We start from the raw sequence: 15,385 nt of genomic DNA on the forward strand, positions 1-15,385 counted from the left end.
GCTTGAGCTGTTAAGCATAAGCAAATCCTCTTCAAACTTATGACATTACATCAGAACATTGGAGCTACCCAACGGATCCGACAGAGTTCCGATTGCTATGCAGGTTAAAGCCTGCATGACAGGTCTGCTAGCCCTGGGTGCATACTGGGCACGGATCGAGAAACGGCCTGGGCGGGACAAACATTGGCTCAGCGGAGCGTCAGCTAAGAAGTTGTTCAATCTGCGAGAATGAAAATAAAGGCGACGTCAAGTTTGAGGTTGGGCACATGCTCCAGTGCGCTCACGAGCTTAGAAAGAACTGACGCGGCAGTAAGTGATAAGGGAGAGCTACATTATAGGGCAAAAGGCCAGACGGCAGCGACCCCAGCCAACTCGATGCTTTCTACGGCTATAAAAGTGGACATTTTTCTTTTTATGGTAACCTTACGTCCAAGTAATTTCCGCCACTCGACTAGATCTATAGCAGCGATATCGGCTCCTAGCCGGCTGTAGTCAACAATTAAAAGCAAAAAGCTGTCGCAATAAAAAATGGTCGAATCAACGTGTTACTCTGTCACAGCTAGTGAACCGGTAATCTCTGCAAAGGTCATACAAAATAAAGTATAATTTAGCTTCCAATTCCATTCGTGCTGCAACAAAAGAGAAGTTACTTTGCCAGAGCTAACAAACCGCTGCTTCCTTTCTTTTGTGTATGACAATTGTTACATATATGTACAGCAAACGTTTCTTAGAAGAATTGCTATAAAAAAAATCGTTCTCCACAGTACGAGCTAGGGAATATACGCTATGCTTCCGGCTTTACCACTTACATACTACCGCCTGACATTTAGGGTAAAGGTGCAAATGGATTTTAGAAGTCCCTTGAATAAATTTTCTATTCAAAATTTGTCCTCTATATATTATTTACACGACATTTTCCCCCTTTTGTACCAAGCTATATGTTACAGTCTATTTTTTTTAAACGATATACTGGTACGCGCCGCATAGCAGGTACTTGCAGACATATTGAAAATGCTTTTGACACGGCGCAGTCTGCGCCATCTTATTTATGTTAAAGATTTACTTACCAAAGTCAACACATCGGTAGGCCACATGAATAATACCCTCGCCTTTACAACGAGCTCGGGCCTCGGGATCTTTGACGTGATCACGTGTCCAGCTGAACAGGCATGCGTGTTGCCCCGAACACCTGGCATGATGAGAAATCACGAAGGAAACACGTTAACCTTTAAGTCTACGAAGGTAAAATCTGGGAAAACTTTTATTTGTTGTCTGTATAAGTTACTAACGGGTTAGGTTAGAAGATAGTTCCAACAGGTACTTTACCTAATTGGTTTGAGTTATACCTATACAAAGTATATCGCCGAGATTTATAGTGAATGATGATCTGAAGTCTGCACGCTGATGATTATAGGCATATTTTTGATGGATTCTATCATCAGTGAGATCAGTAAAAATGCTATCGTTTATAGAAAGCTCGCCCACTGAATCACGTTACTTCGATTGCTTCGGTTGCTTTTTGATGTTGAACTGTATAGTCAGATATCGTCTGGACATTCTCCAGGCGATAAGTCAAACTTCTACTCAAATTCTAACGTCTCGAACACTTTCTTCTTCTGCCATTGCTGATGTTCCGATATTTGTAGAGGTACAGAATTCAAGTTGCTGCCCTAAGGGACATCCTTTTCTCGCTGTGAGTTCACACGGATTGGCAGTAAACCATTGGCACGAAATGGAAACACACGTCTAGATCCCGCAGACCGAACTACAGGAAATCAAAAAAATCACCGCTCGTGGACACTTCTGCGGCGTTGTCTGTTCCGAGAGACGCATTATTTCGTCCGCACTCAGCTGCTTCGTCTAGTTAGAAATCTAAGGTCTGCTAGCGAAAAGAACGCATTTGTCTTAGGGTGAAAGCAGTAGGAGCCTTAGTATACGCAGGTACAGGTCGAACGCCACTGCTTAGGTCCACGGTAGTGTGCTTGTATGTGAATCTACATGGCTAGCTTAACTTGAGTTCGGGTGCATTGATGTGGAATAGATTTATGTGTGTGTGTTCAGCGTCGGTAGGTAATGCTACCAGCAGAAAAAACCCAGATGAGACCACGGCGAAGGAAAGCACACGAAGTGTGGCCAGCCGGATGGGCACGGGGACATACAGATAGCGAGAGAGGCCAACTATTGTCGCTCAATGCTACTGTTATTAGATCGCTAAACACATGCAGTACGCGTCCATTTAGTAACGAGTACTTTGACCGCTTTACTTAAAGAATTATGCGACAATTCCTAACGGATAAAATTCGATTGCATAAGGTCTGCATCAGGTAATGCAGACCATGACAAAGGTTGGCCGTAATTTTCAATGCCGAGGTCACAAAGTCAGCGAGTTAGGCGCAATTTTAATCTGTTTCTTTGAATTATGATGTTAGTTAGACGATTACTGTTTTTAGACCAGCATTAACTTAATTGATTGGAAGGATGATGTGCGTGGTCGGACGTATCATGTAACTGACCGAAACTTTTATACAACGGGATACCATGATAGTAGCAAAATGAGAATGACTAGACGTTGCACTCCATAGCGTTTCATATATATATTCCTTAAGCACAGATCTTTTGGGTCAGCTTTTGTTCAATTCGGGAACACTATTTCAAGACCAAGCTGGCGTACTTGTCCAGCCGAATCAACGGTTCAGAAGAAAAGAATCATGTATTATTTATGGTGCATTAAAATTGCTGCTTAATGGTAGGTTTGGCCGATATTTGTAGCCAAAGGGTTTACTGTGTCGCAGTATTGCTAACTAGGGTTAATTGATGGCCAGGGAACGCCCTCAGGATAGCGATCCTGTCGACTAATTTAACTGCCTAGCATCCATTGCAGCCTGAATTAAGAGAGTTAGTTTTGCCTTCGACCCTCGCTGGGTAAATCTCTGAGGTCACGACTATACATACGTACTTCATAACGTTTACCTATATGTGCAAGCACAAGTCGTCCTCTAACAATTAAAATATATCATCCACCTGTAGGTCTGCCAATGTACGACAGTAGATTGAAAGTTTTGTCTGTCGCGTTTGCTCACGCGCGTTTCGTGTTGTAAACCATCAGAGAAATGTGTTATCAGGGAAATACTGGCGTATGCGAATGTGATTTGTACGTAGGCCTTTGTTGTTATGACAGCTTAGGAAGAAACGTATTTGCATGCTAATCGTAGGGAGACGTTATGGCCTAGACTCGAACCCGGGCATAAACGGACTTCGATTCGTGCCGAGAGCCAGCCATCTGACGGAATTATGTCTAACGGCAATACCAGACGTAAAACTCAAACTATAAAAACCCTCAATTTAACGAAGCATTTAGCTGATACACATAAATATATATTTAAAACTGTATTGAAATCAATGTATAGACAAACAATGCGAAATTCAGTGCAACAAATAATCCGAATGCGAAATATATGTGCAATGTCTTTGTATGAATTCTTCATATCTTTTAGTTCAAGCTCAACGAGCCAATACTGAGGTGTACTGTTGCTTCTTTTATAATTTTTTCTGTTTTTAAATGACCTTTATCTGTCGCGTACCCCTAAGTACGTTCTTCTCATCTCTGTTACTTCTATCTGAGACCTATTTAATCATACTTCCTAAATTATTCGCGATCTAATGATCACCATATATATGCTCGTCGGTTTCTTTAGGGCAGCTTGGTCTCTCTGTGGCCGATCCACGAATAGCCCCTTGCACACCATTGGTTTCGGACACCATTAGCAGTAGGACCAGCGAAAAAGAAGGAAAATGAGATAGTAACGAAGATCACCCGCAGTACGCGAGCGCGTTCACAGCTAACTATTTATTGTGCAGTGGAGATCAGAAGACAAACATGCATAGCTTGGGCTGAGCGTGGGTCGCAACGTTCGCCAGACACCCCTAAGACTCCCTAGCCCTCTCTCCTTTCTGCAATTCCCATACCCGCACTCAAACTTCGAAATAGAAATATAGTCGATAATTTTCGCCATTCCACTCTATATATAATTTAGCAGGCGTTGCTTCGCCTTTCATACAGAATCCTACGAACTCCCCGTGTCTGTGCTCCCTCAACGATCTTCCATCAACGTCTCGAGCCACGCCACCGGTAAACGAACGCGTTACACACGAGTATGTATTGACTAGAGTGGAATGTAGAACTGTATACTGATTAGAAATAGACGATACAGGGTCATGGTGTCCGGATACAAAACGACCATGGGAAGGGGGTAGAGAATGTAGTAGCACTGGTGTACTGTAGTATACCTTCCCTCAAATGCCTCGTACAGACCGTGTGGTCATCGTGTCCGAGACCAGTCATTGTTAGAGGTACAAGAACACAGACAGCCGACTGGGGAATATGGAGGAGGAGGTGCAAGAATGGATGGTGAATCCTGAGGGGGTGATGTTGTATCGATGCGTTATAGTCGTAAAGAATCTATGAGTATTGCCGATGTAGAGGTAGCGAAGACAATGAAACTGACCTAGGTAAGGCTGTCTTTTGGCTCTAGAACGGTTCGGCATTTAGTGTTTAATGAACCCTTGAAAGCATCTACTAATGGAATTACACAGAGTGTCTGATGCTTTACTATGCTGAGGGTAATTTTCGAACAATAGTAAACGTTTCCCAAAAAATAACTGTTTGACAAACTGATCACCCAGATTTCTAGTTTCCCTAGTACGTGGCAGACGAACGGTTTACAAGATATGTTATGTGCTGCAATTACGCTTTCAACGATGTACTCCATCTGCAAAATATAGCATTTGACCACCAACTGTTAGCAGCTAAAGCCATGTTGGCCTTCAGCGAACACCCCTACCGGTATCAGCTGATACTGGACCCTGTCAAACATAATCTTGCGCCTTGAATCCTTACACAATACTCATTCCAGAGCCGGACCACGCTAAATATAGATTTAGGTATATTAGTAACTACCGGGGGTAGATTATAGTGCGTAGGTATTTACTTACTTAGGTTGATGTATGCCGGAACACCGGCCATGATAAGTCTAAAAACTCTTCAGTCAAGTAGAGAATGATACGAAGCGTGGACAATTTTGCTCACGAGTGACGATTATTTTTCCCGTGTCGCAGTCTTTTTTATTAGGGATAAGAACACTTAAGATCCATTGCGATCTATTGACGATATGGAATGATCGCATGATAATTACCTTGCTAATGTATGCATTTTGTTGATGTTGTACACAACAACCGAATAAGATGATAACCTGGATCATCTTGGAACTAAGCGCATTCGCCGACGCGCTAACAAGACCATCATCATCGACTCGGATAGATAAGAAAACGATGGTAGCCTACTTGCTCGGAAATCTCCTTTTCTAGAAAGAACAAACTCGCCTAGCCACGTGCACGCTTGGGAGCTCGTGTGTGTGTCTGGGCGTGCTTCTGCAAAATGGGGATCTGAGCCCAATTCGAAGAGCCTCGTAGACTCAATGAATGTATCAATCAATGCATCGAAAGGGGTTGCATCGACCGGTTTAATCTAAAGTACCTTATCATTCTTTTTGCGTCGGGTTTATTCCAACATCAAAACCGGAGCTGGGCCCGCGAACAAATAAAATGTTCCTGATTTTCTTCTGATTACGAGTCTACAGCCCAAATAGGCTAGTTCATTAAATGCTGTAGACTTGTTCTCTTGAGGACATATTCGAAATCCAGGCAAAGTAACGAAGATCCCTTCGACAGCCAAACCACCAGGACTTAGGTTTCGCGGACCTATGCCGCCGCCTATCTTCCATATTGCACATATAGTGTGAAAGAATTATGGCATTTTCAGATTGTAGTAATAGCAGGTACGAAGGGATTTATTTGCACGACCTTTTCATCGTATGGGTATTGATAGTGGAGTTAATCTGCTTAGTCACATGTACTGAATACCTTGAAATGTATGGTATGCCTGGGCTCGTATCGACCGCGCTTTTTTGAATTTCGTACCGCTAGTATGGGCGCAAAAACTCAGTTTCAACGTTCGTTAGCTTAAGTTAGATAGAACGACAAATTTTTTCCCTCTCTGCGGATCTCAACCCTTCTATAACTTAAAATATGGATCTTGCCAGTTCATCGTTGGCCTTTACAAATCACCTTACCGCGTTGTACTTCTCCATTATGTACGTTACTAGAGAAACAGGGAGACTAAACAAACAATATGGAACTTATTCGTATACTCAAACGATTGTCTGCCATAGAACCTGATAAACACGTCTAAGAAGAGGGGCTGATTATGCACGTTACGCCATCGTGTCAATATTCCTGTTTCCTAGGCGAAAACTATACTTCGCAGTTTTACTCTAACATAAGTAATATTGATGTTGCTACCAGACAGAATTGGGACGTAGGTTTGTCTAGATAATATAATCTATGAGAGAGATAAAACTTACTGAATCCGGATGTGATGCACTCAGTATATGTAGAAGTGTGTGTGTGTGTGTGTTCGAAAGAGTTTTCACTAATAGAACCTTTGTTTAGCGTTTTCTTAATTATACTATGCGCTTCCCCTTCTTCGCGTCCGTTAGTCCTTTGACTCTGCTAAAAAACGAAACCAAACGCAAATAGACGATACTGTTCAAGTGGTCTCCTTTCATATATACCTGAGATGTCGTTGTCAGCATATAGAATTTGCATAAGGATAGAATGTTTCGTCGGCGGCCAAAGTAGAATCGTCTAGCAGGCCAAGGCCATCACTCGTTCGAGCTGGTCGGTGTTTCGCGCAGACTTAAATGGCATTTCAACGTACCTCAATATTAAACATGGACGTATGCCACGATGCAGATTACTCGGTAGTAAATATTTATGAAAAATTACAGAACGATTCTTCCCACAGACAGCACTAGTCTATGTAGGAGCCTAAATGTATACATATGTTATATGCTGTTCAACTGAAATGAAACGAAAGAGAGGGTTAGAAAAGGCTAGTGAATAGACAAATCGAACAGGGCACCCATCTTTCCAACTGCCAACGCAAGTCTTCTCATACAGTTTAATTCGATCAAATAGGGATATACTAATGTGCATACGACAGGCTAAAACAACAGGTATACTGCCATTTATATTCATTCGGTCCGTGAGTGAGCATGAATGCAGATTTCTTTTCAAATCCACAAGAGGAACAGCGGTGCCAACAAGCAATAGGTGTTGAAAAAATTAGCAGTAAAAGTCTTGCTAGGCTGTAAAAAAAATTGATTTTTTTAGGTTTTTCTCTTGCTACCTTTGTTTCTGTGTTTCGTAAATTGAAATTTTCCTTTTGGGGGAAAAAAAAAGCATAGACGAGGGGAAGCGGATAGGATTAAATACCCTAGAGACATTGATATTTTCTATTAAAGTGGTATGAAACCGCCAGGCAGACGAACCCAGCATGTGACGTAAAAAAGCTCAGCATGAAAGAGGTCGCGGACCCCACGCGCTATCGTTGAGACCTTCGACTATGCAAAGGCCGCCAGCCGCCACGTTATTTTTACAGGGTGAAAAAGTCCTTAATTTCAATCGTGTAATATACAGTCACCGTACTATTGTATACGGTTCGCAGTTTTGCTCTCACATAAATTATTACGGAAAACCGCTTTAGGTCATAAAATGTGGGAAAAGACACAAAGTTCATTGTCGTAGAGTACTGGTGAAGAACTTTGTCATATCTCGCATATCTTCAGATCTTTAGGTCAAAATTGAATCAGATAGAGCCTGGGTCAATTTAACAGGCGTCATGCTCTTTACTTGAGCATAGGTTTCGCGCACGTTTCGGATCAAATATGTTAGGTGTGCCGCAGCAAAAGACAGACGTGTCATTCGTAAACCCTCCTCAGACTCATCACGTAAAATTTCTCTAGTACGCGTTTGACAAAATCCCCTTAAGTGTCTCCAGTGAGGGATCATTATGTTTGGGCGAATCAGATTCTCAGCAAAATATTGCCTGAAATATGAAGAGCTTTGATTTTCAAATGAAGTCGACGACTTCAGGAGAATCTCTTCGTTTATGGGTTTCAAATCGTGTTCCATACATCGTTTTGCCCATTTTAATTGTATTCTTTTTTTGCTTTGTTGTACTACGTAGACTTGATCTATATATAGCTTGGCTATTTCCACAAAATCTCAATAAATTAATTAACTTACGTGTAGCGTATATCTGTGTAAAAAACTGCGAAGCGTTGTCGGGCTGTGGGTACATCTTTGCGCGGCCAGGTGACCTTGTAAACTTTCGTCTATCTGTTCTCTTTATCTCATCAGACCTGTATCCTGAATGAGTTTAGCTAGCTTTTCTTATACACCTAGCGAGTGCCTCTCTCACACAAACATGAGCTCTGCGACTCGTTCCTCGTTCAAACTTCGTTTGCAACTCCGCAAGCGTTCGTAATAATAGGCGATTTGCTTGGAAATGAACTCGTACTTGCTTCCAACAGAACATTACCGCACGGCCTAATAAGGCCGTGTCGTAATGTTCTGCTGCTCAGCAATTCGGGTTCAAAAGACAAATTAACCGCAACGAATACGTCAGATAAAGAAGGCCGTTAGGATGTACTGCTTCAACGGGCAGCAAAACGGTACTCTTGAAGATGGTGAAGCAATGCAGCAGTTCAACCTTCAGAATCCAACCTCAGGTTTTTCTGGCACGACTGCCCTAAGTAGATTTCTCCCATTTTAAAGGTTTTCTTAAAGTGGGTTGGCAACAGGGACTCGGTAGAGTAGCCTACGTTTTGGCGCACCGTTCCCTTCCACGCTGTTCGTGCTTGGTCGACCAACCGCTCGTAACTCATCTTACCTGTATCGTAATAAACTCCTCTTCTATACCCCGCATCAGTGCGAGCCGCACCCGTGTGAAGCCCGGCCTCCCGTTTGTATTACCTATTATCCTGATGCGCGTGCAGGTGAGGTTCCACGCTTCATCTGAGAAGTGGACTAGAGTCGGTGCGCCGAGTTGGCAAGCCCTGCGCCGCTGGCTTGCGATCAGCTGGCAGCGTCGCGGGGGAGCCTTGAAGGAGTTGTAGCATGCACGCACGGTGCAAGGCCGGTTAGGGTGTGGCAAGGACAACAGAAGCTGGCTGTTTGCCCTCCATGCTTGAGGCGGCCTTTTTGTTTCCGATGATAGCTACTAGACACTAGCGTACTTTACCAAGAAGATAGAATTACGAAAACCACCCGCATGTTTTCCCCATTTGGGCAAAATTATCTGCAGTAGTCAAACTATGGCCTCGATTTTTGCTGCCTGAGACCGTGCCTTAGACACTATGGAACCGAAAGCACACATGGCTCGGCAATATATCGTCATCACTGGTATCACCCAGTCATATATGATAGCCTTATATAGGTATGAAAGCTGGACCTCGTGATAGAACACATTTGAGGAACCAAGAGCTATGTCTCCTTAAAATTCAGACCTGTGATTAACAAGATTCTACAGCTGCCTATTCGCTACCAGTGATATAATAGTGACTGGCCTGATTATGCTGGAAGTATTGAGAGCGGCGATAAGTACAAATCATTTAAATATGAAAGAGACGCACCAGAGTAAGACGTGACTCGAAAAAAATCGTGCAAAAGAAAGGCGTTCAGGGAACCTTTCACAGAAGTCAGTTCATGAATTTAGATGATTAAGAATTTTTTGTTTCATGTATGACCTTCAGTATTTTCACACAATTTTGCTACGCTAATTATTATTCGCTGCATCGGCTGAGTAAGTTCTAAGCTTTGCGGCCGATGACGGGTGATTTAAGGTTCATTGTCGACGTCCATATACCCGCTGTCTTTGCCTTTAAAAAATGAGACCAGGATTCCTTCGAATGAGTCTATAAACGCTATATTATTCGACTGGGGACTAATCTATGCTCCAGGCAAAAGCATCTGAAGGCCTTCTCCATCGTCTGCCGGCGATATAGGTATCGCTTATAACTCCTTGATTTCGACACTAATATATGACCTCAGTGACGTTATAATCTTAGGTAACGTCAATACCGCTTATAATATGATATTCTTTTTCTATAAGTGACATTAAAATATTATACCTGTCAAAAAAATAGTTTCCAAAGTAATAATCAAGTTATACACGATGTCGACATGAGCCTTCGTTTAATGTAGCATTCATATTACCGATTTCTACACGTAAGCGAACAAATCAAGTTTTAAAATGCAGTAACAGATGGACGCTGCGTAGTACTTCTTGCTGTTTTGAATGATAGTGAGCGTCTCGTTTTTCCTTGCTCCTTTTCTTCTGCGAACCGCTTTCCTTCGTTGATCTAATATAGAGTACATATTCATACATCTGAACTTGTTCCCATAATCGTCATCCGTGTTAACTATAACAAGTCTGTCCAGCTTGTTCCGACGCGTTCCAGCACTCTACGAGGACAACCTTTTTACCTTTCGCTTATGACCTGACCTATTCTTTGCCCTTGAGCTTGGGATTAAAGTTTTTACCCGTAAGTATTGGTACAGAACTAACAAACGACACAGACCTCGAAGCTTCAATTCGGGTGTCAGGTGATAAAAAGGGCGGAGCTTTTCACCTTAGCTTAAACGAATAGGAAAGAACGACGATGATCTCACGATGCTGCCGTCGCGAAAGAAAACGCCGAATGATTAAAAACAAAACTTCATTTTTCTGACACCGGCCGGGCCGTGGATTCGAAAGCGTCAGCACATCTAAGGATGAGTTGTTAATACTTATATCGAAGTTCCGTAAGAAGTCGATCTTGATAGGTTAATGCTGTTACGCGTCGCTTCATTAATGACACAAGTACTATTGGACAATCAAGATAAAAAATGTTTCTGCTACGTAACTTTTATTATCTATGCTTTATAAGGTGCTTTATAAGGTATTTATTAATACTTTTAGTTAATGTTTAGTATGTGTTATTGAATCGACAGACAGATGTTACCACTAGCCCTCATCCGAAACTGTGGTCGCCTTGATAGGCAGTCAGTGGGGTAATGCCCTGTTATTCGTACCCTCCACTACTCTGTTACTATTACTACTCTATCACGTTTTTCAATGATTCGTAGAGCATTAAAATAAAAATATGTAAATGTAACACTCGGTAGTGTCATAGGTCGATTCAAAGTTTGTTCCTATGTCTACAACGGTTGTACAATCAAATATGTACAAACCAGTTTGTCACTACACCGCAGGAGACCATTCCATATTTGCGCCCTACTCTGATCAAACGATCCAGGACAAACCGGGAACCAATCGATCAAAACAGTCAAAAAACGAAGAGTGCACGCCTGTTTTGTTCTTCTTCTCTCATCACTTGGTCCTTCGTCGTTCTCTTGCCTATTGCTACCCGAATGATTTGAAAAGAAAGCAGACGCGATATATCGAGGTAACGTTGCTAAATTAAGATTCACCTGCAGACCTAAAGTTTGCAGAGTGGAAATTCATCCTCAAATTCACGCAGAGGCCTTAGACTTTAGGTCTAAGGCCTCTGCGTCTAAGAAAACCTGTCGTCAGATCTTCTCACAGGCCATCTCCTCTGCCACGGCGTCATTCTATCTTTAGTGTGTGGGACTAAAAGAATTTGGGAACGGGCAAACTGTTGGGCCCAGGAGAGCGTCGAGCAGAGTAAGTACGGCGAATGATCTGAACGAATGAAAACGAATCAGTTCAACAAAAGAAACGAGCAACGAGAGGCGATGAAACTGGGGGAAAAGGCGATTTGCATTGCCTGTTGAGATGGGGCAGGATAATTACAAGAAAAGTGGCAAAAATAAACTCCTGCTGCGATGACCAGCAAGAAGACCGGTGCTGAGGCAATGAAGCTCAAGAACTGCAAAACTATACGCAAGCCACTAGCCAGGGGACTGATGATGCAGCGCGTCGCGTTGGATAACTAAAGGTAGAGAGCTTTGGTCTTAGAGAAGGAATAGGCGAGTTTGGCATTTATGGACTTTGTCTGTTTGTGTCCTGTCTCGTAGTTGGTAACTGCCAAGCAACATGCCGTTTTCCTTGAGATTGGTTGGCCACATTGCTGAGAAATTCTAGCAGGGCATTGAAGAGTTCTAACTACTCTCTTGAGGCCCTGCCATGTGATTCGGCAAAGTGCATGCCGTCTATCTTAGAATAGCTAGAACCTAATGCACGTCTACTTCTAGTAGACCTAGGAGCATTACAACGGCCGGCAGTAGTAGCGAATGAAGTCGAACCTAACATGGTCTGGTATCGATACAAGTTTCAGAAATAAGGACTTCTATACTGTAGAAAAAAACACACTTTCCATAGAATATCTTCATAAAGGAATGACACTACTTGCCACTTCCGTACAAAAATGATTAGAGCTATAGTGTATTTATAAGGTCAATGATGGCAGGCGCTTGAAAATGCCTGAACACCCTTAAGCATCCATTTTGAATTCTTATTTGCGCCTAATAACGAGCCGCCGCGGTGCTGGCTCAAACCGTGTCGTTAGTACAAACCGCAAAGCGTACATGTGATTAATTCTAATATTTAGATTTTTCGGACTTTTGTACGTTGTGAGAACACTTACTTCTTCGTATTTACGTGTTTGTTTAGTCGGGTAGACCGCGACATTGAACGCATATACTTTCAACAGACTTATCGCCACTAGGTGTGTTGCTCTGCTGTACACCATACAACTGTAGTTCCACCCAGAGTCCATCAATAAGCCGGGCTCCTTTAGTGTGCAAATGCCCGTTCAAGCTTATTGCTTTTCGGTGTCAAACGCAGACAGGCCGTTCACATATCATGATCCACCCGCACCTCATACAGATAGCAAACATAGCAAGAACAATGTCAACAACAAAAAAGACACTACATAATAGACGAATGGTTTCAAATGTTGTCATAGACAGACACAACCAAGAATCAAGGACGCATTTATATACAGGCCCACCACTATTGACATGCAAGCCCAAAGTAATCAACGACAGGAAAAATTACTTTTCACTTTAATTCGCTTAATATTCTCTGCACGCATAATGGTCGAAAAAAGGGAATGAACGTGCGGAAGGCAAGAACATAGGACCAGAAAAGTTGGAGATTTAAGCTACGCGAAGCAAATACCAGAGACGGAACGAGGCCGCCTGAGGAAAGTTAGAACACGAGGCAACATTGACACATTACTGAGCTAAGTTGTCTGCCCCATGTCGGCCCCTATCCTTTTCTCGGGTTTCTTTTGTGTTAGCTCAAGCAATGAGTGTAGCCATTTTGGAACGTCTTTTGGCAAAACTGGCCCACTGAGCCTACGGTATGCAACCGCCACTGCAATTGTAATGTTGAAGCAGTATTATCATTCATCCAGTGATGTACGTAGCAGATGCACGTACATATACACGCGTTCATACATGGGGGTCGTTCGAAATGTTAACGCGCGCTGCACTTCGACGGGTCTAAGCATCAAACTCATCAGGGAAACACCGTCCGTTTCTGAGAAGATAGAACTAGTAGGACAAAATTCTGACATGATCAACTGCTAAATAGGTAAATAGCTCCTTAAGCATCCTCGTTATTGATAAAGGCCGAGAGCTTACTGTATATACTTGTGCGAGCGATCAATTGCAGAGGGTTAGGAAGCCAGTTCAATTGTCTACGTTAGGTGCATGCGTATACTACACCTGCTAGATGCAGCGTCGGCTTTGCCAAATGCGTATTTGATGCCATAGGAACATCGGAAGCATATCTTCCCTTCGAGGGCTTCCTTTCCGTGACATAGTGAAAGCAAATTTATTTATCACAGACATTTCTGTCTTCGGGCAGAGAAAGCATCCAACTTAGCAGGGGTTCGTATTTATAAACGCGAAGTAACTGCAGCGCTTGAATATCAGCACGGTTATTTACGATTTGGCACCTTTAATTACAAATCAGATCTATATCCTATCAGCAATCCTCAACACATAGGGTTAGGGCTGGGGATAAAAAATTACATGAGAGTATCACCAACCAATTTAGCACTACCACTTATCAACGCGGCCTACGGGAGACGATTTCATTGCAAAGTCGTTTGATTTGAGGGTACACCGACCTCCAACTGGAGAACCTTTAAATAGACACATACAAAGGCCTCTGGACTACGTGTGCCAAGAACTACGTGTGTCTTACGAAAAGACAACCGTTACCGTGCTAACGAAAACAAATTGTTATTTTTAATATTTATATGCGACATGTTTATCTTAAAGGATATCTCAAATCGTGAAAAATGATTACAATGAGGTAGCTCACGTTAATTGTGCCTGTTCAGCAACAAAGGGAGATTACACAAAAAAAAAATGTAAAGATCCGATACAATGTTTAATTAGATGCGCAAATGTGGGAAGTTTATACAGGTTCTTTGTCTTCGTCAGCGGTAAACCGATAAATAACAGCAAAGAAGATAGTGGAAAGCGAGTCAACAAAGGCACTACTTCCGTTTAAGCTTGATTTTACCTAGGGAAATAAATGGTTGGCATAACAGCAAGGCATTAGCTCTTGCGACAGATTACGGGTCCTGGGGTTTGGAAAAAGTCCAAAATACTCTTACGTTTACTTCGAAGCTATTTTCGAGTCACGGTGAAGCCACAAAACTTTTCGCTGAGATCGACATGTTAGTGTGCTTAAGTTCTCCTACCAGTAGTAATGTGGCTAAGTCACATGATTTTAATCAGGCGATGGGAACCTTAATTGTGTGATCAGAAAAGGATCTGTCATTTTCACTTCAAGTTGGGCATATACGTTAACTTATCGTAAAAATATTGACCGTTTGCCTAGCTAGATCGTTTTAAAGTCATATATTTCAGGTAAAATGAGTCACGGTGTTGGGGCCATTTAAAGGCTGAGCTTTGGCAGTAGCAGATGTGCTATATTAATTATACTGTTGATTTATGAATGAAATTGTTTTGATGTCTTTAGTTAGACTTAACATAGAAGCATTTGAAGATATATTGAAATTTTTGCAAAAATCTAGGATAGATTAAAATTTCATTACAATAGAGACACCCGTAAAAAATTGGTTTATTGTCAGGATGAATTTTCAAAAAAAAAAAAAGCCCTAAATACGATTAAATCGGCCCTGTTCTGGAGGCAGATACTACGCGCAGTGGTCGAGTGATCATAGAAAAAATTCATTACACATTAATGCGAGAGTTGAGCAAAAGTGACGCGTGAGTAGCCCTGATATCGTTTATGAAAACGTTTATTAACAAATAATTCCAAGCTATTTGAAGAAAGGTGATCACAAGAATTGACGTTAAAATATTTCCAGCTATGAAACCTTACAGAAGCGTATCGAAATCGAACCACGCCTAAACAAGTTAATTATAAGTTAGAAAAAGTGGATCACGTACGATAAATGGAAAGGAATGCTTGACAAAATCTGGATGAACGAACGAACGAACGAAAGTGATGCTATACGTTTGATGGGGTTGGAAG

At 42.1% G+C, this 15,385-nt stretch overlaps 1 protein-coding gene and 1 long non-coding RNA gene across 7 annotated transcripts in view; one reads left to right on the forward strand and one right to left on the reverse strand.

Annotated features, from left to right (window-relative positions):
• LOC111243870 (uncharacterized) overlaps positions 1 to 15,385 on the reverse strand; it is a 174,051-nt gene that overhangs the window by 34,568 nt on the left and 124,098 nt on the right. For all 5 annotated transcript variants that reach the window (XM_022790105.2, XM_022790103.2, XM_022790102.2 and 2 more), the window contains one exon: positions 1,068 to 1,189. In XM_022790105.2, coding sequence (XP_022645840.1) covers positions 1,068 to 1,189 — 122 coding nt within the window. The remainder of the gene's footprint in view (positions 1 to 1,067; positions 1,190 to 15,385) is intronic.
• LOC147757590 (uncharacterized) overlaps positions 1 to 15,385 on the forward strand; it is a 45,382-nt gene that overhangs the window by 18,679 nt on the left and 11,318 nt on the right. The window contains exons 4-5 of one of the 2 annotated variants that reach the window (XR_015321024.1): positions 1,088 to 1,242; positions 1,647 to 3,454. The exons of the other annotated variant lie outside the window; for it this stretch is intronic. This is a non-coding gene — a long non-coding RNA (uncharacterized LOC147757590). Of the gene's footprint in view, positions 1 to 1,087; positions 1,243 to 1,646; positions 3,455 to 15,385 lie in introns of those variants that run through there. 2 annotated transcript variants of the gene reach the window in all.

Source organism: Varroa destructor, unplaced genomic scaffold (genome assembly GCF_002443255.2).
Source record: "Varroa destructor unplaced genomic scaffold, Vdes_3.0 BEIS01000002.1, whole genome shotgun sequence".
NCBI classification, from domain to species: Eukaryota; Metazoa; Arthropoda; class Arachnida; order Mesostigmata; family Varroidae; genus Varroa; species Varroa destructor.